Source organism: Rhynchophorus ferrugineus, unplaced genomic scaffold (genome assembly GCF_030347505.1).
Source record: "Rhynchophorus ferrugineus isolate W39M unplaced genomic scaffold, kcgeb_rfMv2 rfM3, whole genome shotgun sequence".
NCBI classification, from domain to species: Eukaryota; Metazoa; Arthropoda; class Insecta; order Coleoptera; family Curculionidae; genus Rhynchophorus; species Rhynchophorus ferrugineus.
This window is the reverse complement of record NW_027472582.1, coordinates 60,058,856-60,086,643: the sequence shown is the minus strand read 5'-3', so window position 1 is coordinate 60,086,643 and position 27,788 is coordinate 60,058,856. Positions and strand designations below refer to the sequence as shown.

Below are 27,788 nucleotides of genomic sequence, written 5' to 3'. Positions count from 1 at the left end.
TGGTAAAACAACGTTCCGCTTTTGCAGTTGTCATGGGCATCGTAGTCAGGTGGACTGCTCCTGTAACTTCTCTAAAATCTGATCTTCTGTATATTATTTCCAGTTCTGTTAATAATCGCTGAATTTAGGTAATTTAGGTATAGGAAAATTCACTGAAAATGTATAAAAATTTTCAACTGGTAATAAGTGCGCAATTTCCAGATGGCCAGTTCCAGAATGAAAATCTTCTTTTGATTTCTGCACTTATAGTGTCACATACCTCCTTGGTTTGCATAACCATAGAAACCTAAGAATGTATTTCTTCTTTTCTTAGCTTGACTGCCATCAAGTGACATCAATTTCTTTAAAAGTATGTATATTATCTTGTTCTTTATGAATATTTTGCTCAAACTCAGTAATGCATCTTTTTAAGGTTACTGAATCAGTAGATCTTTTTGCAACTGTGAATATAAAATATTGACGTTGCGCACTATATGATGAAAAACTGACAACCAAAAAAAACTTAGTATCATACAATAATATGTGCGTCTGCCTGCCTTCGTGATGGTATCAGATTGTCTAGATGTAGACTGCATTGACAAAATGGAATAAGAATTAATCGAAGCTATACGGATTCGGCCCTAAGGATTAAATTCTTTAATTAAAATTCTTCAGTATACTTTTTAAATAAAGTAAATTCTTCGTCAGTCTTTATTCTTTTTAGATACAACTTCTTATTTACCTTTTACTAGCCACCTGGGAGATAAACATCATTTCAGATTCAAATTCGTCTTCCAAATCAGATTCACAACTAAATTCCAGTTCAATCGTTATTACAAAGATATAGCCACAAGAAACTCGATACTTGGGGTTCCACTAGGTCCCATAAATTAACAGTGTGATTACCAGATGGTTACGACCAATAAGAAGTGGATCTCGTCCAACCATAATCTGGTTAAATTTCTTGTCGAAAAACTAGAATCGAGTTCACTCTTCCAGTACTACCTGTAAAAAATCCTCTAATATTAAAAATATTTTTCAGCAATTTTTGCTGTCAATCCAAATCTCCCTTCCTTCCCTCCCTTCATTCCAGTTTTATTTGTAAAAAAAACGAGTTTTTCAAATTCTATCCCACATGTAAACTGAAGAATTAATGCTTTATCTCTCTTGTATCATTAAGTGATTATTCATGACGTTAAGTACTCTTAATACTGCAATGTACAATCTACAGTCAATAAGAGCGATATAAAAATGTACATCAATCAAACTAATCATCGATCAAACTATTTGTTGTCATATTGAACTTCAGTGACAATCTACAGTATTATTTTTATTCCAGCAAAAATGCAGAAGACTTTAAAGTGGTCACCCGCTCAGCCCTTAAAAAGAGCAGACAACATTATTTCATCCAAAGCTCGAGAAACCGGAGATTTTGGATTCACACCTACTTATTTATCGGTAAACTGCAATGGATAAAAATAGGTTCAAATCAGTTCCATTTATCTATTTTAGGAACCTAAAGAGGATATGCATTTTCTAATGTCGAACGAATACATGAGAATATGGTTCAGGGAAAGGGCGAAGTACGAAAAAGGCACATACAGCAAAGAAGCTATAATAAAAGAGGAAAGTAAAATTAAAAGACGATTCGTACAAAGAATGATGACTTACAAGAAGCCAAACAAAAATCAATTTCTAGAAGAAAAAATAAATCAGTATGTATAACCTCTTATTAAAGTATTGACTAAAAACGATAAGTTTCAGACCAAATAGACTACCAAGTAAGAAGAATGATGATTATACACACGTTGATTATACAAAGATGAAATATAAACCTCAGTGTTTGAAACGCAAAGGGAAAAGTATTGGTGAGAAAAACAGTAAAGAGAATAGTAAAGATGAAAAAAAGGTTGATCAAACTGAAACCCACAATGAAGACAATGGCAAAAATAACCTAGTGTATCCAGTGAATATAACTTGTTGCTGTACGCCTATTTTACCTTGTGACTGTACCAAAACAACTTAAATATTATTCAACATCAAATATATCATTAAACCTAAAATGTATATTCTTGAAACATCTTTATTCAAAATTAACACGGTTAGCATTATTATTTTTGTTACTTGAAGAATATATTTTCAATCAGTACCTGCGTCGATACCAGACAAAGATTTATTAGATTCTCGTATTTTTCGTCAAACCTTTTCGACTAATCAAGTTTTCCTATTCGCATTACATGAATCAATATATTTCTCAACACTGGTCTCCAAATGTCCTCTCATTAAATACATCTAAACCATAGCAATCTGTATTTTAATAAACATGCGAATCTGATTTTTATTACGAAGAAATTAGCATCTAGGTGCTACATAAGAATATAATATAATAACAATTAAAATTTAACATTTGTCTTAAAAATAACATTCCTTATTCCAAGTAAGAAGTTTTTGGCTTATCAGCAAAATAAAATTACTGTAATAAGCAGTTCCTGCACCACCATTGCTATCACAATAGACAACCATTTCTAGATGCAAAAAATTAATGAACAATACTATATATGTTGATAATCTCACCAACTCTTATCATCCTGAATTTAATATTCTCAAATAATTGATAGAAATTATAATTTAAGAAAAAACGAACTAAATTCACATCTACAAAAGAATTAAACGTTTATTGAGAAGAGGTTATAAAATTAAGTTATTTTAGAGATATCTTGTAATCTACAATCGCTTTATTAATAGAAATTCGATTCAACCATCAGTGCATAGTCGAATAACAATTTCAAACATACAAGGCGATGACGTTGCAATAAATCTCAAAAAATAATATCCAATATTCTCTAAGATCTGTAACTATTGATGAAAAACAAACCGGCCCTTCTAGAAAAGAAACAAAAACGACAACTATAAATGTAACACTGCCCAAGATTGAAAAGGTCACAATAATAAAATTTAAGCAGTTATCAGTAAATGAAAACCGGAAATTTATAGATGATTAAGATTGCTGTAGAGGAGCAAAAAGTCTACAGTTACACAAAACTTCTCCTCTATACTTATACCGGAAGAACTCGGGCCCCAGGGGCGTCACTCCCCGATCCCAGAAAATCTAGGCCCCGTGGGGGAGATACGAAATTCGTGAGGAATACAAAGACTCATAAAATACAGATTAGTTTAGGCGAAAAAAGAAATTAAATACGCTCTGGAGCTCAGAGAAACTTATGGTTGAAAAATTATGATCATAAAACAGTTTCAAAACTTTTAAAAGCATTAGAAATTACTGTTGCTATATTATAGTCTCTACTTTTCCAATTAGGATTTATCTACCCACTTTTTAACTAACATAGACAACTTTGGTCATCGGCAGATAACATCCAATTTTACCCACCCAGGTTATTGATGATACTGAAATCCCTTGTCGGATTTTACATTCGTGCCGATAGACAATCACAAACATATATTTACATCCGATTGCACTGACTACAACGGCTACCCCAAAATAACATTAAATGCTGTATAAATTGAAGCTCAAAGACGCCGAATAGTATCTTTTGCAGCATAAAATGATACTTCAACAAAACAGTTAATGCATCATATCATGATTGTCCATGAAATAAATAAGGAAAAATAAACAACAAAAACAAATATTGAAATAACGTTTATTTAAACATTTTTATTTTTGGGCAAATATTTAAAAGATCTCCGAATTACTGTATATTCCTGATGGATTCGTATAACAAAAGATTACCTACTTAATCTATCCAAAACTTATCTATAAAAAGTCTGTTTAATTCTAAATATATATAAAACATTTTACTATATACACGAGACAAAGTTCGAGTAAATAAAGTTCCAAAAGACAATAATTATCGAAATGTCATTTTCTTTTTGTTAATTAGAATTTTCAGGTACTTTCACTAGATGTGATGCCGAAATTCAATCGTTCAGTAAAAATGGGCGCATTATGATGAATGATGAAAAGACTGATTGGGTTACACAATCACTCACGAAGCTAGAATTGATGCGTATAAAAGATGTAGTTTCAGAACCTTATTTTTAACAATGGTTTATTAAAATGCACTGTGGCTATTCGAAAATATCTACGATTCTATCCCATAATAAACTGAAATAATAAAAAATGACCAGCTGAACAGATTTGCATATTCCGGATATATCAGGAATCCGGTATTAAAATAACCAATCAATAAGATTAATAAATAATTATTCAGATCGATGATAAAGCTATTAGTGCTGGTTATAAAGAAACATTAATTTATGTAAAAAATATAAGTTTATTAAAATAATATCTTTTATTCATTATATTTTACAATTTATAATATATTTTTTAAGTTACAATGTAATAACACAAGTAATACAATGAAACAAAACAATCGACAAATATATCGGCATTTATAATAAAATAAGAAAAACAGTACATTTCAACAACTTTTTTCAAAAATTGTTTATTTGTTGTTTATATTAAATCAAATAATTTAGCGTTGATTTTGAATCTATACTATTAAATCATTGGTCTAAATAATACTATTATACAATTACCATCTTAATTGAAAGGTAATACTTTTACTGTTACTGGACAAACACAAAACGATATTATTCAAAAACTCAGGAGGTACTTTTGCTCCAAATTCAAATATTCCATACTGTTTATTTAAAATAAAATAAAAGGTGCTTCAATTCAAATTAGAGAAAGACAATTTTAAACTACAAATCTCCCAATAACAACTAATAACAACGTAAAAAAGAAAAAGTAATTCTTAAAGTTTTATACTTAATAATCAGCTGATCATTTTTGTCAACATTAAATAAAAAAAACACTGCAATCATAGTTTTATTCAAACAGCTCTATTTAACATAATTTAAGAAACAAAAACATAAGTGTTATGTGCTATTTTTTTAATCGCTATTGTTTAAGATTGATGTCTACACATACCAATGCAACTAGTTATGACAAAATTGTATAAATAAACTTTTTGAATAAAAATTTTAAAAAACATAAATGCTTTTTATATATATACATAAATAAAATGCATCATAGACATAAATAATTTCAATATGAAATTAAATCTCATATCACCAAAACGTACGGCAAGTTTACCCCAAATACACAATTTTCTCATTAACAATTAATGTACATTATTGTATAATTAGGATGTTATATCTATTCGCCATTATCTCATAAGGATCATACAGGATTTATAGTTCATTTACAAGATAAAATATTCATAGAACTTTGTTTATAAATATATATAAAATATATAAATAATTTCTTCGATTATTTTTATAAATATTTTTCGATATGATTTTAAAAACGTATATATAGAATCGGCATAGACCTTGGGAAGACCATTTTCTATTTTAAATCAATTTAATACTTAACATACTAGATTGAATCTATTTAGCCATAAATTGCATGAACAATTATGAGTAATATACTAAAAATATGTTCGACATCTCAAATTAATCAAGGAAGCTTGATACTTGTGAGATTCTGTTTCCCAAATATAAAACAATCAACCTAAAAATTCTTATTACACGGACACTGGGTGCCAATTAATGCAAACTATTTTTAAACAAATAGGGGAAACGATAAATTTGATACATTTCATACCTACAATTCATATATAATTTATAATTATGGTAATTATAAGGACTAAAATATAATATGAAACCTTTATTCCAAACAAAAATAAAATATATCAATCCAGCAAATAAATTTTTTTAAACGAAAACAATTACGTCAATTATATAGCTATTCAAGGCCCTTCTATTCTCATTATATTACACAATCAATAATTCACTTGTCTAGTGAAATACAAATATCACAGTTTTGAAAATTAAGAAATTTTATTGTTAATATTAACTAAGGAAACTATTAATACATTATGCATGAGTAAAACAACCACAATCAGATTCGTAATTTTCCAAAACTATAAATCCTGTAGCTTGAAAATACGCACCTTAACATTACTTAGTGTACTATGACGTCAGGTTTGTCAGACGTGTTACCCTGTCGCGTGGGACTAAGTAACTCCTGCCTATCCCGCTCTCTTTCTTTTCCCGGTCGGAAAGCCTCTAGCAGTGATTGAACACGGTCCTCCGTGGGCTCCCATCTTTGATGACCAGCGGCGTTCTGTAGCCAGACAATTACCGTCCCGTGATTGGAACGTACATTTAAATCCGACCTACAACAATAATACCGTGTAATCATCGAGTTATTCAGTAAAATTGTGATTTCAGCAAAAAACCCAATACAATTCATAAAATGTTTGGATATCAAATTACAATTTAGGTGTTAGAAGGTAAGATGTCTTCAGCATGCTTTCCACACCAATCAAGTGTTTATTATACAAGATACCAATTCGCCTTATACAGATTTAGCGACTATTTGAAGTTTAAATCTTCAACCATCCCAAACCTGTCCTCAGAAAATATTTTTCACATCCTGCATTAGGTGACATTTTAAAAAAATCTTGGCAACGCACTATCTATTTTGCTTTTCTCAAATAGATAACGAATTCTAGAATTCTAGATTCGACGATTATAACGTATAATACATTACTCCAGGTCTTAGCACTCAAAAGACGCGCCAAGAATTCCCATTGTTCATTAATGAAGATTACATTTTGAGGATATTATTTTAAAGAAAGAAAACTCCCATGTTAACGTGAACATCGATCTTGTACTTTAATAATAAAATGGTTTTTTTAAATAACTCCACTAAATGAAAGCTTCATTATAAAACAGCTTGAACATAATGGCAATTATACAGCATATATTTTAAAGGAATAAACAGATGTTACCTATTGAGCACGTGTTGAAATCCATGTCTAAACTCATGTTCATAGGCAGGAATTGTTACTTGTTTCCTCTTAAACTGACTTGATTCTAATCGTAATAAAGCTGCCGGTGTCGGTTCTCTATAATCGGGCACTAAAATTATAAAACTCAACGGTTCGGGGCTGTCGTTCAATAGTCTTTCCATGTGATTTACAGATGCTTCCATCAGTTCCTCGCAATAAGGGGGGTTTGCTTCAAAAGAACCAGATACTGCTTTCAGTTGTAAGAACGATCTACAAATGTTTGGTTAATAATAGAATAGCTTTTATTGTAACAGGTTAACCGAAAAGTACCCGGCCTGAGACATAGATGGCGCTACTAGAATTATGAATCATATGTCTTTTAGTTAGCCCTAACCCTCAAAAGATTCGGGTATAAATTTGACAGGTGTCGGATCATTGGTTTGTGAATTATAGCATTTTGAGTGAAGCAACTTTTGTTATTGTGAAAAAAAATGGATAAAAAGGAATTCCGCGTGTTGATAAAATATTGCTTTTTGAAGGGAAAAAATACAGTTGAAGCAAAAACTTGGCTTGATGTTGAGTTTCCGGACACTGGCCCAGGAAAATCAACCATCAAGGATTGGTATGCTAAGTTTAGACGTAGTGAAATGAGCACCGAAGACGGTGAACGCAGTGGGTGCACAAAAGACACTCTGAAGATATCAACTGAACGTGTACATTATATCATTCATGAATATTTGGGTATGAGAAAGCTTTGTGTAAAGTGAGTGCCGCGCCAGCTCACTTTTGACCAAAAAAAACGACGAGTTGATGATTCGGACCAGTGTTTGAAGATGATCAAGCGTAATAAACCCAAGTTTTTGCTATAATCATTATATCATCCTTGAAGGGATGTTGAATTAAAAAAAAACTAATTTTAGCAAAAAATGTGTTTTACTGTGGTAGGCCGAGGACTTTTCAATTGACCTGTTAGCATTAAAATTACCCCCTGCTCCCAAAGTAGGAATCACAATCGGCAAATGCCGAACAATATTGTCTGAAATAACAGTTCAATGGTGACCCAAAACACTCAAAAGTCACTCCAAATGCTCTGTTCAAGCATTCAAAAACAGTTACTGGTAGAGACTGTTGAGTGTCTCTAATATCAAGGTTAGCGTTGTTATGCGAAGGGTTAACGCCCAAAAAAGTTGCATATCGTTTCAACATCACCCATACTCTGGGTATAAACAATTCAAACTTTCTGTCATCGAAGCAGTTATGTCTATATAAATGTTCCTAAAATGTAATGTGTAATTATTACTTCATTCATTCATATGAAATATGGACCTTAAATAAGTTCTCACTGATTTCCAATAAATAGCATAAAACCAACTTGTAACTTACGATGATCTATAAGCAAGTAGTATAATAAGCCTGAAATTTAGTATCACAGAACTTATTAGTGGTCTAACGCAAACAAGTTCCATTTAAACCATTTCCATTTAATATTTTAACCAAGAACAAAAGTTCTCATACACAGAAAAAGTTTTAAAATGGGGACTTTTGCTTTAATAAAAAAAGCGTACTTATAACTCAACCTGTAAATTATTAGTTAACCACAGAATATTCTTAGACCAGTTAGATTAGTACTTTATTAAGATGTAAGAAAGTCCAACAGCATGAGTATTACATGTGGGGTTTAAAAGAAAAACAACGATTTTATAAGCCTTTATATTAGTCTTATCTGATTCTCCATACTGCCCATACTAGACATTGTTCATTCCGAAAATCAATCATTTCCATTGATGCGCGTCGCTCGAGTAATGATCAACAAAGGTAAATTTTGAGTTTGGATAAAGCCAATTTGTATGAAGGCTATTAATAGTCCATGTTATGTACGACATATAACATCGTTCAGATGTCCCGTGCGGCTTCTCACAATACAAATTCCAGTGGTCTAATTTTCAACGACTCTACAGCTACTGGCCTGGGTTACATCAGCTTTAAGGATAAGGTCGATTGCACGCATGATGTTCACTTAATGCAACTTGAGAAAACCCCACCCAGGGGTATGTGTCGTCATCCAGCTGAAACCATTTGTCATCCAAATCCTTATTGTTCAATTTGATACTATGACTGAATAATATAGAGGTTCAACAGATGATACCAAAACAATATAACCAGCCTTATAAGCAGAATAAAGCCTTATATATAAATTTGGATTTAAAAAAAAAAGAAAGAACTTATTTCAGATCCTAATATAATATATCCTAATTGTACATTGAGGTAATTTACTTACCAATTTTTGCAAGTATAATGTATTAATGGCTAACATATCACCTTGATATCTTAGCATTGCTTGGTCCCTATCCGGAAGGTATTCAACGACAGGTAGTCGAGGACATCCTATTGCAAATTGAACAGGGTAACACCAAACCTAAAAATAATATAATAGTAATTCAAACTAGTACTAATCTACATACTGATTTAGAAGACTGGTCGGCCACTGGCATAAATCTAGCATTATGCTGGAGCATTTAAATTGTAAAAAAATTATTTAAAAATGTGGATGAAGTCAACAGCCTTGGCAATTATAAATAAAATAATACTGACAAACTAAATAATAGTCATAATAACTAATAATGATATTCTGCTCCGAAATGTTGATAGTACATAAGAAAATTAATAACAGAATAAGTTAGAAAATTAAAAACTTTGTTATTGTAAAACAACTTCTATAATGATTATTCATAATTTTAGTTTAATTAATTTAATAAAAAATTGTTAAGCTTTATATACAACAAGGAATTGCAAATATAAGCAATTTTATCTTATATCAAACTGATATGAAATATTTTATAATACCATTAAATATAAATACCCATTGAAAAATAAACTCATAGCCAAATCCAAATAAAAAATGCAAATATATATAGGTTTATTTCTTTAACTTAGCTTAAAAATTTAAAATCTAAGTGATACTTTAAACTCCTAAATAGTTTTGAACTTGATAATTATATAATTCTTAATAAATTATAATTATAAGTATAACAATAATTTACCTTTCTAGTTGTCTGTGTTACAAATGATTGTGGTGGTAGTTCCATACCCTGTTCCTTTAAAATGGTACCAGACTTTTCTCTTACTTTTTTTGCATATTCACAGGATAAATTATATATTTTCAAACATATACCCTCAACAGAAGCTTTTACTGTCTCCATAAGATGTGGCTGACATTGCTGTTTCAAATGAGCCAACCGGTCCTGAAAAAAAAAAATTTAACATCAAATGACTAGGCAAAGTAGAACATTTAAAAATTGTTCAGTAAGACAACTTTCTAGATGTTTAATATTATTTGAAAAGGTGTAAATTATTTTGTAGTGTGTCACTACCTGGAAATCATCATATGTAGCTCCCACAGTTTTTCTTAACCACTGAAATGTCTCATCTACATTCCATTTTACCACCTTCCTACTTTCTGCTTCAGCATTTCTTGATTCCATTATAGATTTAGCAGCTTCAGCATATCTGATATCAAAAAGTATACATATCAGACATATTCAATATTTTGTATTTAATATAAAAATACGAGATATGTTTAATTACATACTTTATTATTACACTTAAAATATAAATAAATAAAAACATACATATATAAACATTACCTTGACAATTGTTTTCTTGCATCTCCAGTAAATTTTGGCCTGACCAATTTAATTGGTATGTCATTCATTATTTCTCTGTACATTGATAATGAAATTTCTGGATAACAATTACTTGGCAGTAAAGGATCATATCCTGAAAACATAACATATATGTGAAAACAATTATGTATTAAAAACTAAGTATGATTAGTTATGAATATATTTATGAGAGTACAAAAATATTTACAAATATTGTTATAACAAACCTGTATCTATAACTTTCCTTTCCATTAACCATCTATTAAAGGAATCCTTTGGAGCATCTATAGACTCTCTTGAATGACAAAGTTCTTGATAGCATTGTCTTAATTTGGCAAGCAAGGCACATCTAAACAGAAAAGCATGTATTCTATATCCAATTTTTTTAATAAAATTTTCTAAAATCTCAACATTTAAAAATAATTCTGAAAAATATATACCTATAAGCTTCCACTTCAGGATGTGACTGCATAAAAATACATGGTGGCCTTTCAAAAATTATTACATTTGTTGTAATTTCTAAGTCCCATGGACCTGCCAATATAATTTTTTTTGCTTGAGAGCATTGAAGATCTTCAGAAGCTCTTCGCTTTCCTAAACATATTTCCATATATTTAAATTTTCACAATAAACTAACTCAAAAATTCACAAATATAACAATAGGTTTTCGTGAACTAACATATATAACAAATTGAAATTCACTTTAATGCATATTTTCTATAATTATAAATTAATTATTTTAATTTATAATTAAAATGAAAAATATACCTATAGAAGCTGGAGGATGAACAGGTGGTGGTGGTTGAGCTGGAGGAACTGATATACCCAATGGATCTGTTATTGGATCAAATGGAGGTTTAGATAATTGTGGCATTTCCCATAAACTTTCTCCAGTTAATTTATTCCAAAAGTATGGTCTATTCTCCCTTTTAGACCAAAATTTTTTCCATCCTTGTTGAACTAACTCAAAAGGCAGTTCACATTCATAGCCCTGGTTAACTGGTATTCCCTGTGGTGTTGTGGGTACAGGAATAGGCATATGGGAATGAGGTGGTGGCATTTGCATAGGGTTGCCTTCCACCGGTGGCCACGAAGGCCGTTCTTCAGGAGGTTTTAAATCCGCTTCTTCGTTCATTGTTTCTTATTAATGTTATAAACTTATTATTCAATGATTTTTCACCAATCCTCCGCTAACTGCTTGAACAGATATTAAACATTGATGCTTTAACGAAAGAATCACCAAACACAGTTTATAAATACGAAAAATCAAAACTTTAACATCGCGTATTTCGTTTCAGTCATGATTGACGCAAAAAAATTTCGTACACTTCCACTTACGACGCCATTTGCTGACTGAGAAACAGAAAAGTTTCTCAAAACAAGCCAGAATTGACACACCAACGCTATTAAAATTGCGAGTTAAAATAACAACTACAGAAAAGAAACCTGTAAAATTTAATAATGGAAACAGTAGTTCTATTATAGAATATTTTGCGAAGAAGTTGTAAATAGAAATAACCTCCATTATATTGACAAGATATAGATGTCTAAATGTGGAAAGATTTACAAAATATTGTAATAAATACTACAATTTCAGTTTAAAAGATGGGACGGAAAAAAAACGGTAGCATTTTGTGTATATCAACATATTTAATATTTTCTAATTTATCGGTTTTAGAATTCGCACATCTCACTATTGAGGAACGGAAAGTTATAACAGTTGCGGAAGTGGTTCAAGAGTTAATAAAAGCTCATCAAAATAAGAAAAACATTAACTTAAATTCATTAAAGCATAAAACTTCTTCTAAATATGGTCTTGAATCATCTCCTAGATTGGTGGATATTATTGCCGCAGTGCCAGTCAATTATAAAAAAATTTTGGTGCCTAAACTCTTAGCAAAACCCATAAGGACAGCTAGCGGGGTTTGTAAAAACTTTCTGCGTTTTATTAATTTATACTCTTGTAAAATTATAGATTGCTGTAGTAGCTGTAATGTGTAAACCACATCGTTGTCCACACATAAATATGACTGGCAATATTTGTGTTTATTGCCCAGGTGGACCTGATTCTGATTTTGAATATTCAACTCAAAGTTATACAGGATATGAACCAACTTCAATGAGAGCCATTAGAGCTAGATATGATCCCTACTTACAGACAAGGCACAGAGTTGAACAACTTAAACAACTTGGTCATTCAGTTGATAAGGTAAGAAACATTTTTCAATGGCATAATTATTTTTGTTTAAGTACTATAGTACATAATGTTGTAGGTTGAATTTATAGTAATGGGTGGAACTTTTATGAGTCTTCCTGAAGATTACCGTGATTATTTCATAAGAAATTTACATGATGCTTTGTCAGGTCATAAAAGTGCTTCAGTTGATGAAGCTGTTATGTATTCAGAGAGATCAAATACAAAATGTATTGGAATTACCATTGAAACTAGACCCGATTATTGTTTACAAAGGCACTTATCAGATATGTTAAAGTATGGATGTACCAGACTTGAAATAGGTATGTAATAAGGAAATATATATATATATATATATATATATATATATATATATATATATATATATATATGCAGAAGATTAATAAGAAAAATATTTAGGGGTCCAATCAGTATATGAAGATGTAGCTTTAGACACAAATCGTGGACATACTGTTAAAGCTGTATGTGAAACATTTAATTTAGCTAAAGATGCTGGTTTTAAAGTAGTTGCACATATGATGCCAGATTTACCGAATGTTGATTTGGAAAGAGATATTGAACAATTTATTGTAAGTTTTTAATAACACTTTAAAAATGATTCATAAACTTATTATTGAAAATTATTTTAGGAATTTTTTGAAAATCCAGATTTTAGAGCTGATGGACTTAAAATTTATCCTACTCTAGTTATAAGAGGAACTGGATTATATGAGCTATGGAAAACTGGAAGATATAAGAGCTATCCCCCATCAGTTCTTGTAGATCTTATTGCAAAAATTTTAGGATTAGTTCCACCATGGACTAGAGTATATAGAGTTCAAAGAGATATACCAATGCCTTTAGTAAGGTAAATTGAACATATGTTGGCACAAATATTGTAATTAATATTCTTAATTTTGTAGTTCTGGTGTTGAACATGGTAATTTAAGGGAACTTGCACTTGAAAGAATGGTAGATTTGGGACTAAAATGTAGAGATGTTCGTACTAGGGAAGTAGGAATAACTGAAATTCATGAAAAATTGAGACCAGATGATGTAGAACCAATTAGAAGGGATTATGCTGCAAATGGTGGTTGGGAAACATTCCTAAGCTATGAAGATCCAAAACAAGATATTCTCATTGGATTATTGAGATTAAGAAAATGCACAAAAGAACACACATATCGTCCTGAACTTCTTGGAGGATGTTCCATTGTAAGAGAATTGCATGTGTATGGTAGTGTTGTTCCAGTCAGTGGCAGAGATGATAAAAAATTCCAACATCAAGGTGAACTAAATAACTTGGCTCAATGGAATATTTACACATATGATTTTACCTTATAGGATTTGGTGCACTACTAATGCAGTGGGCAGAAGATATTGCAATTCAAGAACACAGATCTGTCAAGATTGCTGTAATATCTGGTGTTGGAACTAGAAATTATTACAGAAAATTAGGTAATGAAATTACATCAATAATCTATTAAAATAAATCACGCTTTTTATGTACATGTAGGATACCAGCTGGAAGGCCCATACATGGTTAAATCACTAGTACCGGATAATTATAACAGTGCTTTTGAAGTTATTGATGGAAGGAAGCTTAAAATTGATTCATCTTCAACTGATTCATTCAAATTATATGACAAAGATGAAGATGATAAATGGTTATGTGAATATGATAAACAGAATTGTTTTACTGCTACTTAATTTTATAAAAGTTTTAATACAGATCTAAATAAGTGTTTTTTTTTTGATTATATCAAATAAAATAATGTTCACTTAGTTAATTTTTGGATAAATGGTTATTTAAACAAACATATTAGAGTGTTCATGTAAAACCTATCCATAAGAGGTTCATTATGTGATGATGCTTCCACAAATAGTTATTGTTCGGAGCAAATTTTCATGCCGTCAATATCAAGCATTGACCGAGTCACAGTGAAAAGCTGTACTGTAGACATTTGAAAAACGTATTTGCAATATAACAGTATCATAGACCTTTCAAATGATAACAGAATTTCATTAATACTTCATGCATAGCGGATTGTATTCCATTCCAATATCGATTCGCTATCATTAAAAAATCTATATAAATCAAATAATAAAATTAAAAAAAAACATAATTTTAAATGAAGTAGGTTTAACCATTTATTTATTGAGCATTTTATTTTAAATGTTTAATAATCGTTTTTTTTTATTTGATATCAACTTCAATAGCATTTTTAGCTCTCAAGAGCATAGTTACATGCCACATATTTAACTTGGAAGACGCATCATAAATTCTAATGCTGTTAGCATAACTTTCCACATCCCGGGCTTCGATGCAATCCAACAAACATAAAATCAGCTGACACTCCCTACATCAGGAAATTATCGTTAAGCAAAATTTTACTTAATTCGCTTGATCGCGTTACCTAGAGTCTTTGAATTCCGGACACATATCGTTGTATCGATTTATAATGGTTTCGACTATATCAGGGTCATTACATAGATGGCATATAGCAGCTCTGAATAAATATTCCTTTGCGTTGTACTGTAACAGCGAGCTGGACAGGTCAAAGCATGCAATATCCTGGAAAATATATTATTTACTTTAAAAATAAAGTGATTATTTTATTACATGATCTCAATAGTAAGCTTGTAGCTTTATGTATTGATTAGTAACTGATAAAGTCGTTTTTCGAAAAAAATCCTTCATTATTAATATAGAAGAATATTTGTTAGAACATAATTGTGAAAATAAAAAAGTGTAAATTTCATTCAAATTGAAAGAAATATATGATAATGCTTCCTCGCGTTGATACCACAGCTACTTTGGGTCAGAGAAGGAGTTTCTGGCGCTTGCATTTTGGATTATTCATAACTATTTTTAAAACTCTCGATGTATAGGACAATGTCAAGTCCCAACAATCCAGATTACTGCTATCGGAAACCTGACCGAGCCCCTCTAATTCGTTTTAATTGCGTAGTGAGTTAAACGAGTAAAAAAATTATTTTGAGACAACTTGTAGTTTCCGAAATAATAATTATTAAATTTGAATCGTACTGAATCGTAATGCTCAGAAAATATGTCATTGATTTCAATATATTTGAATAATTCAATAGTACGCCACTGTATTATCTCTTTTTAGTCAAACGGAAAGAACTAGTTTGATCATTGGGTAACATAAAGCAATATGTAAGGTAGCAGTTAAAAAACCTGAAAAATTTTTATAGCTTTCTGATATTTTCCCTCCATTGCGGAAAATTCGGCAACTTTCTGCATACATTTATTGGCCATCGTGTGGTGATTTTCATCACGGAACAACTCGGCGGCCTGTTCATAATGTACTATGGCCCGGCAAATATCGCGTTCGTCTTCCATCGCTTCAGCCACCGCCTGGTGTAATTTGGCAGCGGTTAAAAATCTACCTAAAATAAAATTTATTTAGGATTAAAGATTTATCGATGACCTAGGTATTACTCCACCCATTTCTGAATATAGCTTGATTGACTTCATAAAACATTCAAGGGCCTTAGGCAAATCGCATTTCTTGAAACAATTTCCGGCATCCGAATAATTGATAGCGGCTTCGAGTTGGTCTTCCATTTGCATATTTAGATCTGCGGCATCGGAAAAAGCTATTCCAGCTTGAATCCAGTTCTTCGCCATTTTAAACAGGTTTCCTGCTCTGGTGTAATATTCAATCGCCTCCTCTGGCTGTTAAAAAAAAATTAAAATTAGAAAAAGTATTAGCTCTTATATATTGTATATGGTTTTTCAACAAGGTGGTTGATGTTATATACATTATAACATATAGAGGATAGACTGCGGTTGCTAAAACGTCACAGCAAGTTACACAATTAAGGAGCACTTTCGAGAGTGCATAACGTTATTAACAAACTAAATATTTGTTAGGTTCTCAATTTTGGCCGAAAAATAATCTTTTTGGGTAAATAACCTTTTGAACATGTTAATAATAATGATAACCGATTGCTTTCCGGCCATATTGAATGTTATGGTGATCGATGATATGTGTTTCCAGCAGGACGATATTATATGTCATACAACGAAGATCATGTTGGGAATTCTAGTTGAACTATTTGAGGGTGTGGTTTCCTTTCGAAGGGGTCATGTGGATACAGCCGCATATTTATAACAGTAAACTGCGCCTGCCAAATACTTTTTTCGAATTTCTTTAATGGCTCACAGAGAGTTTATTTATTTATTATATTGATTTGATCCATCAGCCTCTTAAGATTGATGTTTCTGGAGACTCTGAAACACTATTGCGCACCAGAGCCACATTTTCAGCGTTACGAGACATCCGTTGTCTTCCAGAACGAAGATTGTCTACCGTCGTGCCGTGCTGTCGAAAATTCGCACGTAAACGATAAATTGTGGTTTTCTGAGGCGCTGGACAATTAGGATATTTTTAACGCAATTTCGGCTGAGTGGCAGTAATGGAACGATTATTTTCAATAAAAATATTGTCACTATTTCTACTCGTTCCTTTGGCGTATATTTATCCATCATAAAATTTGGACGTCTACACAACACAAAAAGACACTGAGCTAAACGTCACATAACTAAGATGGCGCGCAACCAAAATAGTAGCGGAACTTTTGCCCCACTTGTGCCTTCAAAACTATGAATCAAAATCAATTCGGTGTTTTAATTTTACACTGAGCAATGGCTTGAAAAGTGTTATAAGGACTCCGCTCCGTCAGAAAGAACAATGTTGGTTTGCTGACTTTAAACGTGGTCGTAGAGACACCGATGACACAGAACGCAGTGGACGTCCAAATGAGGTAACACCAGAAAATATCAAGAAAGTCCACAAAATCGTTTTGAATAATCGAAAATTGAAGGTGTGTGAGTTAGCTAACATAGTATTGAAATCAAAAGAACGTATTGGGTAATATAGTATGAGCATTTGATTATGAGAAAGCTCTGTTCAAAGTGGGTGCCGCGTTTGCTTACGGTTGAGCAAAAGCAAGCATGTGTTGATGATGCTGAGTAGTATTTTTTGCGTCGATTTGTGACAATGGATGAAACATGGATCCATCAGTTTACTCCGGAATCAAAACGATCGTCATCTGATTAGACAGAAACTGATGACCGCCTTATTTTGAGGCAAACGATACATCTTTCTACAAAAGTGGTATTGAAATGTTAGAGCAGCGCTGAAATATGGCATATATAATCAATATGACTCTTGATGGAGTTTACGTTGATGAATAAGACCAAATTTGAACAAAAAAATCGCGTTTTCTTTGTTACGCCCAGGACTTTTCAACACATGTGTTACTTCTGACAGCATTAGTGTAGGTTTTGGGCAGATAAATGATCTCATAGAGTTTGTTTCGTTCCATTTCAATATGGACCCGCTCTTATTGAAAAATTTTATATAAATAATTTTATACATTCAGCGGCTTTCCTTTTATTTCTCATTTTATGTACTCTTAGTTGATTTCAAATATATATGTAAAAAAAGACGTCACATAACACTACATCGTTAGTCTTCATTCAATCATAGTCTCGAATAAAATTACGATTTAATTAGCAAAACCAGTAATATAGGAAGGATTTTAAAATGCAAAAGAATTGGTTTATATTATGTACCGTTCAATATCCCATTAACTTTTAAATTCGCGCATCGTGTCCAGCGAAGCCGAAAAACGTCTGTTTTATTTACACAAGAAAGGTAGCGATCAGATACAGTTGAATAGTTACCGAGTTTGGTACCATGCTTTTTAACGCTGCTCCTATCCGATGACCGCCAAAAATGAAGTTTAAAGATATTTGTAAAAAACACCTGTCGTATTTTCTGTTCAATTGTCGAAAATGCCCTGTAAGTACTGCCCAAATGTGATAAGTGAATGTCGTGTATTCCGAAACTTGGGAAAGTCGTTAATATTAAATCGTAACAAATGAAATTGGTTTTGTGTCAGCGGTACCTTGATTAATCATCAAATAGCGTTTTAATATTATCATTCGGTGTATCGGTATTTTAAATATGATTCATTAAAAGGGACTATTGATTAATTTAAACAATAAAGGGATGAACGCAGCATGTTTTCCTTTTAATATTAATGAAAAATGGAGTCTTTGAGTGATAACATTAACGTTAATATTATCTTAGATTCATAATAGATTATAACTACAATTTTCCTAACAGTAATGTAACAGTTCCCTTTTTGTTGTTATACAAACAATTTATTTTATTTAACCTGTATTGAGTGTTATTGCGTTTTACGTAAGCCCCAATTAATCTTCATTTTGGTCTATAACATTATATTTTAATTATAATGTTGAAAAAACCTTTGCCCTCTAAATCAATATAAATAAATATTTTTTAATAACTTTCAATTCAATTAGCGTTATAAGTATTTCAGTAATAAGTTTGTTATAATTTGTTTTACTTAGAATTGTATTTGTATATATTTAATAATTGTATATATTAAAATAAAAGCAAAATTTATTATATTAATTCATAGAAGTCTACGTAAAAAAGCTTTCAATTTTCATGTCCTATAAATGATTTTGTAATTATCATAATACTATACATAAAAGTAATATTTAAAATGCTAATGAAATCATTCTCTTGATCTATACTAATATTCTATAAACAATACAAATATTGATTGTCTTTTAATAGAATGGAACCCGCTTTATTCAACTTCTAGGCTATTTTAAAATATGAATTGTTATCTTTAAATAGATAAAGTGGACAAAGCGTCCCATATATCCCGGTTAAAAAACCTATTTCGTGGCGGAACGTTTCACCCCCGGAGACAACAAAGGGTGGTCCATACCCTCGTTTGATCACCAAACCTACACACACATATAGAGTATATTATATACACCTTATTGCCTACTCATTTACACTCGTTGAGTAAATCAATATTGAATTGAGATACCAAATATAGTTCCGCAGGCCATCGATGAACGGGATAGGACATTTGTCAGCTTGTTCTTCGGCTACGTGCATTACTTAAATGTTGCGGCTGATTAAAGCGGTTGCAGAGTGTAGTCTTGGTTTAGTAATAGTTTTCGATTAAGTTCACATGGTGATTCCTTTGCTTTTAAGTATGTGTCAGTGATACTTTATAAAAACTTAATTTCCTGTAATATATTCTCAATATTCTTTTTAAAATTTAAAATAATTCAAAGATCAATTTATAAAACATCTGAAATTGTATATAATTAATTAGTAGTGTAATTAACACTATCCCAAATTGATTTTTTAATGTTGCAGCATTCTAAATATATTTCCAGTGGTAACTAGTGGCGAATAATAGATATATAAGTATTATATACTCCAGCTATATAATTTAAAAACTATGTATACAGTAATATAATAATAATATTTAAATAAACTCTTTTGTTTAAGTATATAAAATCAGAAAATATATTACCATTTAATCTGTCTAAATTCTAAACGGATTTTAAGTCGTAATTAAACAACAATTAGTTTTTAAACAACTTATTAATTTGATATATAACACAGTATACGTTTTAAAAACGAAGTAAAAATACGCATTTCAAAATAAAGTTTATTAAATAAATAGCTACTATTTTTTCTGTTTGTAAAAAATAAACTCGACTATTCAATCAATAATCGTCCTTTATGGCTTAAACAGTTAATAATCAATACAGTTTTAATGTTATAAGTTAGTGTTGTCAACGAAATCAACACAGGAATTAAAAATGTATTAAATTAACTTCCAGTCGAACGTTCTAAACGGGCGCTGTTCACTTAGTTAATTGTTACCAGTCGTAAAAAAAACAAATTAGAAAATGAGCTTAATAGATAAATGGTTTGTTTATTTTTAATCCAAACAGGGAATTATGGATTGTTATAGAGTGGGCTATTTTTGATAAAACCCCAATGTTTGTAAATCGGTGATTCGGGCCGATTAACGAAAAAATAGTGCGTATGGAACCGTTTCGGTGTTTTTGTTGAATAGTGATTGAAGTTTAGGATACATCATGAATTTTTTAAAGGTGAGTATCATTAACTTAACTGCTGATTTTCGTATTACTAATACCAATCGACAAAATGCTTTTAAAATAAGATTAAAAAATTAAGCAAATAATATATTGTATCGACATTAGATACTACCATTAATAATATTGGAATTTCAGTATTAATTAAATATGTTACACTTCTAATAAAAATGCATTCCGCAACGGTTAAACAATACGCATGACTGAATACGTCAACTTACTTTGTTCCCATTGCCAAAAAGATATTTGAAGAAACCACCAGGATTTAATTTCTTCGCGGCCTGATTCCGCAGTTGAATCGCCTTGTTCTCAATATGAGAAGCCATATTCGATAAATTTTTGTTTTATACTATATAAAAGAATATTATGATGTACGATTGAAATTTCTCGACAATTGTTGCGAAACGTCTAGCGTAAAGCAGGTACGAGTGACAATTCGTCAAATACCCTTCCAGCACGATGTCGTCTAACGTTCCGAGCGTGAAGGGAATCGAAGTGGAATTTAAGCCCAAAACAGGCGACATTAAAGAGATTATCAAGACATCCAATGTAATAGCGGTAAAATCGTATTGCAATATCAACCTTCTGCTATATGGCTGAATGCATCACTTGGTCTAACATATTTAAAAAAAGCGACCAGAAAACAATTTAACATCTTTGAAAACAATCTTTTAAAAAATATATATATTAATATATATATATATATATATATATATATATATATATATATATATATATATATATATATTAATATATTAAATTAAAACATATTTTATTTACATCATTATACTTTCCAGAGATCAAGAAATCGCAGTGGCTACTCGGAAACCTTAGAAAAACTTCGGAAGGAATTTTATGAAAGATGGGAAAGAAATATACCTTCTAGTACAAATGGTTTAAATGATTTCGACAGGATTAAAACTTTGGGAACTGGGTCATTCGGAAGAGTGGTAAGTTGATTGATCTTTGGAGCGGATTTATTATATTGGGATATTGAATAAGTGTTATTCAGCCAGGCGATTTGGAATCGATCGGAAACCGCATTACACTAAACCTACTAATCTCTTCACTCAAGGTCTTTAGCTTAGCATTAAAATCACTGTTGATAACGCGAATGGAAAACAGTAAAAGCTTGTTCAATATCTCAACATTAGGGAACATTATTTAATGTTATAATAAGTTAATGTTTGATGTTTATAGTTTCTGGTGCAGCACAAACAGAATAAAAACTACTTCGCTATGAAAGTCATTGACAAAATCCGAATAGTGAAATTGAAACAAGTCGAACATACGTTGTATGAGAAGAAAATACTGGAGTCAGCCAAATTTCCGTTTCTGATATCTTTGGAATATTCCTTCAAGGATAACAGTTACATTTACTTCCTCATGCCCTTTGTTAATGGTGGTGAAATGTTTACTCATTTAAGAAGGTGCAGACTGAACCATACCATTCCATATAAAACTTAATAAATAATAAAATTTCATTGTTATAGGGTACGAAAATTTGACGAATCGCTGGCAAAGTTTTATGCAGCACAAGTATTATTAGCTTTAGAATTTTTACACTACTGTGATGTAATATACAGGGATTTAAAACCAGAAAATATACTAATTGATATTAAAGGGTATTTAAAAATAGCTGATATGGGATTTTGTAAGGTAAATGCCGAACTCCGGAATGAAAATTTGTATTTCTCTTTTTTTTGTTTATAAACTAGATAGTAAAAGGAAGAACGTGGACTTTATGTGGAACTCCTGAATATATAGCTCCAGAAATTATATTGAGTAAAGGATATGGAAAAGCTATCGATTGGTGGTCATACGGAGTACTATTGTTTGAAATGTCTGCTGGTTATCCACCCTTTACATCTAACGACCCGATGAAGGTGAGAACAATTTCATTTCTGTTGTCAATAAAATACGCGATAACAAAAGTATTTACTAGGTATACGAAAAAATAATTTCCTGCAAATACAAATGTCCTGCTTTTTTCACCCTGGAGCTCAGTGACCTGATTAGAAACTTGTTACAAATTGATTTAAGCCGCAGGTATGAACTTATTTTCCATATATGAAATACAGAAAATAAAATTTTGTCAATGGCAGATATGGAAACTTGCGAAACGGATCAGCCGATATTAAAGGGCACCGATGGTTCCATCACATTAACTTCGAGGGTATTTACAATCGACAAATCGACCCGCCTTTCAAACCGAAGGTAAAATCTCCGTCGGACACCTCCAACTTCGAGGAGTTCCCAGAATCTGATTTACGAATCAGCCAACATAATTTGTTCCAAGATCAATTTGAAAAATTTTAAGATGCATTGAACCTGAACATATGCTCAAAGTATAGTCGTTAAGGTGTTTATTTATTGATCGTATTGGTTTTTTATAGTGTATATATTTGTTATATTTAGTCTGATATTAAGAATATTCAATAGCCATTGAATTAAATATACAGACGTAAGTGATATTGGTTTAGTAGCAAGTATTATTTTGATTTATATTAATCATTATATAATTAAAGAATTATATTTTGATTGATGTATAAAACTGTTAAATTTTTTAAGTTATTTTTACGAAGTATTTAAAAAAAATATTGTGCCAACATTAAATAAACGAATAATCATGGTAATAAGAAAATCGAATCCATTTCTTAAAAAGGAAAACAAAAACTAATTAAAACAAACAAGAAAAAGTAAGCCATATGGTATATTATTTTTTAAATTATTTAGTAAAGATTAATTATAATGTGAGTGAATAATCGAATAGTAAGTGTTCAAATAATTATTTTAAAGAAAATCCTCACCATAATATCACTTATTTTTATTCTCCAATAATCGTGTACGTATGTTTTTACATAGTTTCATATAGTTGTGTGATTTACTGAATATATATGACATCCTTTTGAAAATCCCCCGAATAATATAAGAAATAAAACTGTAGTAAAATGTCTTTTATTTCACAAAAATTAGATTTTTATTTAGATCCTAATATATTAAGTAGTTCCATTAATGTAATACTAACCTAAGATAAACATATATGGATATATTTATTATACCCTTAAGATATACGGTATATTATATGATATTAAACATCTCAGAACAAGGATACAAGTATACATTTTCACTCTAATATAAAATATTATCAGTGATTTTTTCGTTGTATTTAATGAGTAATAATTGTGTTGCTTGTAATGCACATAAGAAAACATCATTCCTAGAGCTTCAAACAAGTTTCCTTTCAAGGGTAAAACAGATTTTTCTTCACAACGATAAAATTTGACACTTAACATCAATATGGAATAAACGTTATATCCATAAATACTCGATATTCAATATATTTTATATAATAATATATTTTAATACCATTTGTTTTCTTGAGTTAGTTTAAATGGGAGTAAATATTTCTCCACCTAAAAGCTGAATCACTCGAATTCTGAAATTAACGTCATCTATTGAGGATTGGGCTGAGGTGGATAATTATATCCATATTGGCCCTGTGGCGGCGGTCCTGGTGGTCCTTGACCAGCTGGTGGTCTTGGGTACTGATATCCCTGGGGGCCCTGCTGACCATATTGAGGCTGAGGTGGGTAATTTGGCTGTGGTGGATAAGTTGAACTTGTTGGAGGTCCATAGGGAGGATATTGATTTGGTGGTGGGGTGTAACTAGAATACAATTCATAAAATAGTGTAAGTTAAATTATACATTAATATAGAACTTACCCTGTATTAGGATTTGACTGAGAACTTGGATTATAAGGTGGTTGTGATGGATAAGGCTGAGAAGTCGGTGGTGGAGCTGGACCACCTGGACCTGATGGTGGAGACGCTGTACTAACGGCTGGGCTTGGATTATTTGTAGGTGGAGCAGAAAATGGGGGTGATTGGGTATTATTTTGGCTATAATTTTGTGGAGGTGGTGCTGAAATATATATAATAATTATATATAACTAATGTGATTATGCAATTTTCACCCTGCCCCATTGGCGAGGACAAAAATGGTCTACTTTCACTAATAGATTACAATAGATCCAATAAATAAAAAAAAAAGTATAAATCACACGCAGATTATTCTCCTGTTGATTTTAAAAGTAAAAATCTCTGAAAGTGCTCTGCAGTTATAATAGTCCTTTGACAAATATAGTAAAAACTAGTAAAATACAAAGGACATAACCTTTTTAAATAACTATTACTACCTTGATTTGGGGGTGCCTGACTTGGTGGAGGGCCATAAGATCCTGGTTGAGGCCCCTGAGGTGGAGGAGGACCTTGTTGACCACTTTGTGGTGGTGGCGGTGCATATCCTTGTTGGTTTGGTGGATAATTTCCTAATATTAAACCAAACATATTATGCATATTTAAGAATTTGTTTGTTCTTGTTACTTACCTTGAGGTGGAGGATAGTTTTGAGGTGGTGGTGCACCAGAATATGGTGTTGGACCATTTGGAGGAGCACCATATGGTCCAGACTGGTTTTGTGGAGGAGGTCCACTGGGAGGAGGATAAGGTCCACTTGGTGGACCTTGTGGTGGAGCACCAGAAGTTGGAGGAGGAGTCCCATAACCTAAGGAATAATATAAATAAAGATGTTTTTAACACTTAAAATAAAATAAACCTGGTTGTTGATAAGAATTATGAGCAGTTGTTGGAGGAGGTTGTCCATAGTTATTTTGAGTATTAGGTGGATAACCTGGTGGCTGGTTAGGTGGCGGATATTGTCCCTGAGGGTAGCCTTGCCCTTGTGGGGGATACTGATTAGGATATTGACCTTGCTGATATCCCCTTTGAGGGTAACCAGGATGTGGAGCTAAAAGATAAATTAAATACATGGATTCAATAAATGTTTATTATTAATTTTCGAACCTGGACCTGGTGGCACACCAGTATTTGGTCTACCAGGTTGTGGTGGGCCAGGAGGTTGACGATAAGGTCCAGGGGGTGGTGGCTGTTGTTGGTGATTATAGTTATTCATGTGTTGTTGATCTTGAGCAGGTGGTTGGGGTGGACCATGTGGAGTTTGTGGAGGAGGAGGACCTCCAGGCTGACCAGGAGGAGGCCCACCTGGACCAGGAGGCTGAATCATCTGCAAGTTGTTTCAGCTCTTTCATCAACAATTATATAAACCATAGTATAACTAATGTACATTAGTCAGCACAATATTTAATTATCTAACTAAAACAATATGTTTAATGAAAGTTACCGGTAATAATGAATTCACATTTTGAGCATTATCAGCAATTGTTGCTAAAAACACTAAATTTCTATGTAACTGAGTTTGATATTGCATAACTTCTTGAGCCTTTCCTTTGCTTTGATACTCTTGAATTGTTTGTATAAGATGGCCATTTTCATCTAATAATTTTTGAATTTGTTGAGGATTTGGAGGTTGCCTTGGACTATTTGTTCTTGCAAACGTAGTGGACATTATTTAACTACCTAGAATAAAAATTTTGACATAAAACTAACAAAAAATATACACAAAACAATAAAGTTGTATAGCTAATATTTTTTGGGTCACCTTGAAAAATTACTTATCTAGCGATATTAAAAATGCTATATATCTGAAATCATACCTTCAAGAATAAATCGTTCCTACTCGGTATTTCTAACTTCTTAAAAAAACTTTTTCTCAAACAAATATTAGGGGAACTATTCGACAATTTTTTTTTAGGTTAGCTGTGAGGTTAGCATTGATTTTTTAACTGATAAAACAGAACTTATTATTATCGACAATCGGTTGTATAATACTGTTAGATCAATAATTTTTGAAAAAAAATCGATATTAATTATCTAATATCTATCAATATTTTATTAGCTGATATTTTCAATATTTTTTGAAAAAGTAAATATATTTCTTAAATATTATAAAAAACATTTTAATTATTTTCAATAAATCTTTAAAATTTATACTTAATTTTAAAAGTTTATTAAAAATATTTCTTTATTTTAAAATATTTATGGAATATCGTTATTTTCTTAGTTTTTTTCTTTTTTTTTTAAATTTAAAAATGAAAATAGAGAGGAAGATTCATGTTATAACCCTAGAAAAAAATTATAACCACAAAAATTTAAGATCCGTATATTTGTATATTTTAATTCTGCAGTAATGAAGATTAAGCGTTATAAAAAAGTTAATAAAAACCTAGGGTTTTATATAAATAATTTCGGTTTTAGACAACCATATCAACTATTAGCTGATGGCACATTTTGCTTAGCTGCTTTAAATGTATAATATATATGCTATATATGTAAGTAATTAATGCTAATATAATATTTTGATAAAACCTTTTTTAGAACAAAGTTAATATTGCGAATGATGTTCCAAAATATTTACAAGGCGAGATAAAATTAATTACAACACAATGTGCTATTATTGAAATGGAAAAACTTGGACCAAAACTGAATGGTGCTCTAATTATTTTAAAAAAATATCTCCTGCATAAGTGTGGTCATGAAGGAAACCCAATTACGGCGGCAAATTGTTTGCGCTCGATGGTAAAAATAGGAAATTTGAGCCATTATATAATATGTACGCAGGATAGAGATTTACAGGAAAATATTCGAAATATGGAAGGTATATAAACCTACAAGGTATACACTTTTTTGTATTCATAAGTTATTTAAATTTACTTATTACAGGTGTACCATTGATGTATTTGCATTCAAAAACACCAGTTTTAGAGAAACCTTCTGAAATATCAATGAAGAAAGCCAATGAAAAAATTAGTGGTGTTTTACAGAATAATGTAGAACAAATAGAGAAAATGAAAGAAAAAAGTGGTCTAATCAAAGAAGACAAAGTAAAGTCAAAAAAGAGAAAACGGAAAGGACCAAATCCTTTATCATGCAAGAAAAAGAAAAAACCACAAGCTGTTCAAAATTGTTCTTTACAAAAAAAGGTTGCATCAACAGAACTGGAAAAGATGAAAAGAAAAAGAGTTAGATTACCAGAGCATGTTAAAGAAGAATTGTATAAAAATAAAACTGCTCTGCCAAACTGTTAATATCTATTGTTTTAATATTTTTTATTATATAATAAATGGTTATGATTATATATGAGAATATTCTACTAATAAATATGTTAATATATTAAACTTTGTTTAATTACAGTGCGATAATTGAACTGAAAGGTT

General features: G+C 31.1%; 7 protein-coding genes across 11 annotated transcripts; 4 read left to right on the top strand and 3 right to left on the bottom strand.

Annotated features, from left to right (window-relative positions):
* Positions 1-1,248: 1,248 nt before the first annotated feature.
* On the top strand, positions 1,249-2,030 carry LOC143193053 (uncharacterized). Its single transcript, XM_076398991.1, has 3 exons — positions 1,249-1,437; positions 1,492-1,694; positions 1,744-2,030. Exons 1-3 carry the CDS (start codon positions 1,324-1,326, stop codon positions 2,003-2,005), a joined length of 579 nt encoding a protein of 192 aa, XP_076255106.1. The 5' UTR covers positions 1,249-1,323; the 3' UTR covers positions 2,006-2,030.
* Positions 2,031-3,622: 1,592 nt separating this feature from the next.
* Positions 3,623-11,870, bottom strand: Pcif1 (Phosphorylated CTD-interacting factor 1). Its single transcript, XM_076398984.1, has 10 exons — positions 11,231-11,870; positions 10,903-11,056; positions 10,690-10,811; positions 10,445-10,577; positions 10,172-10,307; positions 9,842-10,042; positions 9,079-9,216; positions 7,786-8,075; positions 6,801-7,070; positions 3,623-6,182 (listed from the first exon to the last, which is right to left on the bottom strand). Exons 1-10 carry the CDS (start codon positions 11,595-11,597, stop codon positions 5,969-5,971), a joined length of 2,025 nt encoding a protein of 674 aa, XP_076255099.1. The 5' UTR covers positions 11,598-11,870; the 3' UTR covers positions 3,623-5,968.
* A 96-nt stretch (positions 11,871-11,966) lies between these two features.
* Positions 11,967-14,395, top strand: Elp3 (Elongator complex protein 3). Its single transcript, XM_076398985.1, has 9 exons — positions 11,967-12,086; positions 12,141-12,385; positions 12,438-12,671; positions 12,736-12,979; positions 13,077-13,246; positions 13,307-13,524; positions 13,580-13,944; positions 14,001-14,114; positions 14,173-14,395. The coding sequence occupies exons 1-9, from the start codon at positions 12,068-12,070 to the stop codon at positions 14,364-14,366; spliced, it is 1,803 nt and encodes a 600-aa protein (XP_076255100.1). The 5' UTR covers positions 11,967-12,067; the 3' UTR covers positions 14,367-14,395.
* Positions 14,396-14,803: 408 nt separating this feature from the next.
* On the bottom strand, positions 14,804-21,083 carry LOC143193047 (alpha-soluble NSF attachment protein-like). The gene is made up of 5 exons (XM_076398983.1): positions 20,874-21,083; positions 16,128-16,359; positions 15,859-16,070; positions 15,074-15,231; positions 14,804-15,016 (listed from the first exon to the last, which is right to left on the bottom strand). Exons 1-5 carry the CDS (start codon positions 20,976-20,978, stop codon positions 14,854-14,856), a joined length of 870 nt encoding a protein of 289 aa, XP_076255098.1. The 5' UTR covers positions 20,979-21,083; the 3' UTR covers positions 14,804-14,853.
* On the top strand, positions 18,351-23,134 carry LOC143193046 (cAMP-dependent protein kinase catalytic subunit). Of its 4 annotated transcripts, none has more exons than XM_076398981.1 (7): positions 18,351-18,493; positions 21,450-21,602; positions 21,853-22,082; positions 22,146-22,311; positions 22,371-22,538; positions 22,598-22,701; positions 22,758-23,134. In XM_076398981.1, the coding sequence occupies exons 1-7, from the start codon at positions 18,428-18,430 to the stop codon at positions 22,969-22,971; spliced, it is 1,101 nt and encodes a 366-aa protein (XP_076255096.1). In that variant the 5' UTR covers positions 18,351-18,427; the 3' UTR covers positions 22,972-23,134. The 4 variants fall into 4 exon arrangements, with proteins under 4 accessions (XP_076255096.1, XP_076255097.1, XP_076255095.1 ...); XM_076398982.1 differs by lacking the exon at positions 18,351-18,493 and adding an exon at positions 20,494-20,649; XM_076398980.1 differs by lacking the exon at positions 18,351-18,493 and adding an exon at positions 21,003-21,201.
* Positions 23,135-23,594: 460 nt separating this feature from the next.
* On the bottom strand, positions 23,595-26,363 carry LOC143193045 (uncharacterized). 2 transcript variants are annotated; one of them, XM_076398976.1, is made up of 8 exons: positions 26,229-26,363; positions 25,856-26,091; positions 25,519-25,738; positions 25,271-25,462; positions 25,043-25,219; positions 24,852-24,983; positions 24,379-24,577; positions 23,595-24,321 (listed from the first exon to the last, which is right to left on the bottom strand). In XM_076398976.1, exons 2-8 carry the CDS (start codon positions 26,078-26,080, stop codon positions 24,108-24,110), a joined length of 1,359 nt encoding a protein of 452 aa, XP_076255091.1. In that variant the 5' UTR covers positions 26,081-26,091; positions 26,229-26,363; the 3' UTR covers positions 23,595-24,107. The 2 variants fall into 2 exon arrangements, with proteins under 2 accessions (XP_076255091.1, XP_076255092.1); XM_076398977.1 differs by having other exon boundaries at positions 25,519-25,729.
* Positions 26,364-26,692: 329 nt separating this feature from the next.
* Positions 26,693-27,749, top strand: LOC143193041 (rRNA-processing protein UTP23 homolog). The gene is made up of 3 exons (XM_076398971.1): positions 26,693-26,881; positions 26,950-27,229; positions 27,295-27,749. The coding sequence occupies exons 1-3, from the start codon at positions 26,762-26,764 to the stop codon at positions 27,657-27,659; spliced, it is 765 nt and encodes a 254-aa protein (XP_076255086.1). The 5' UTR covers positions 26,693-26,761; the 3' UTR covers positions 27,660-27,749.
* The last annotated feature ends 39 nt before the right edge of the window (positions 27,750-27,788 follow it).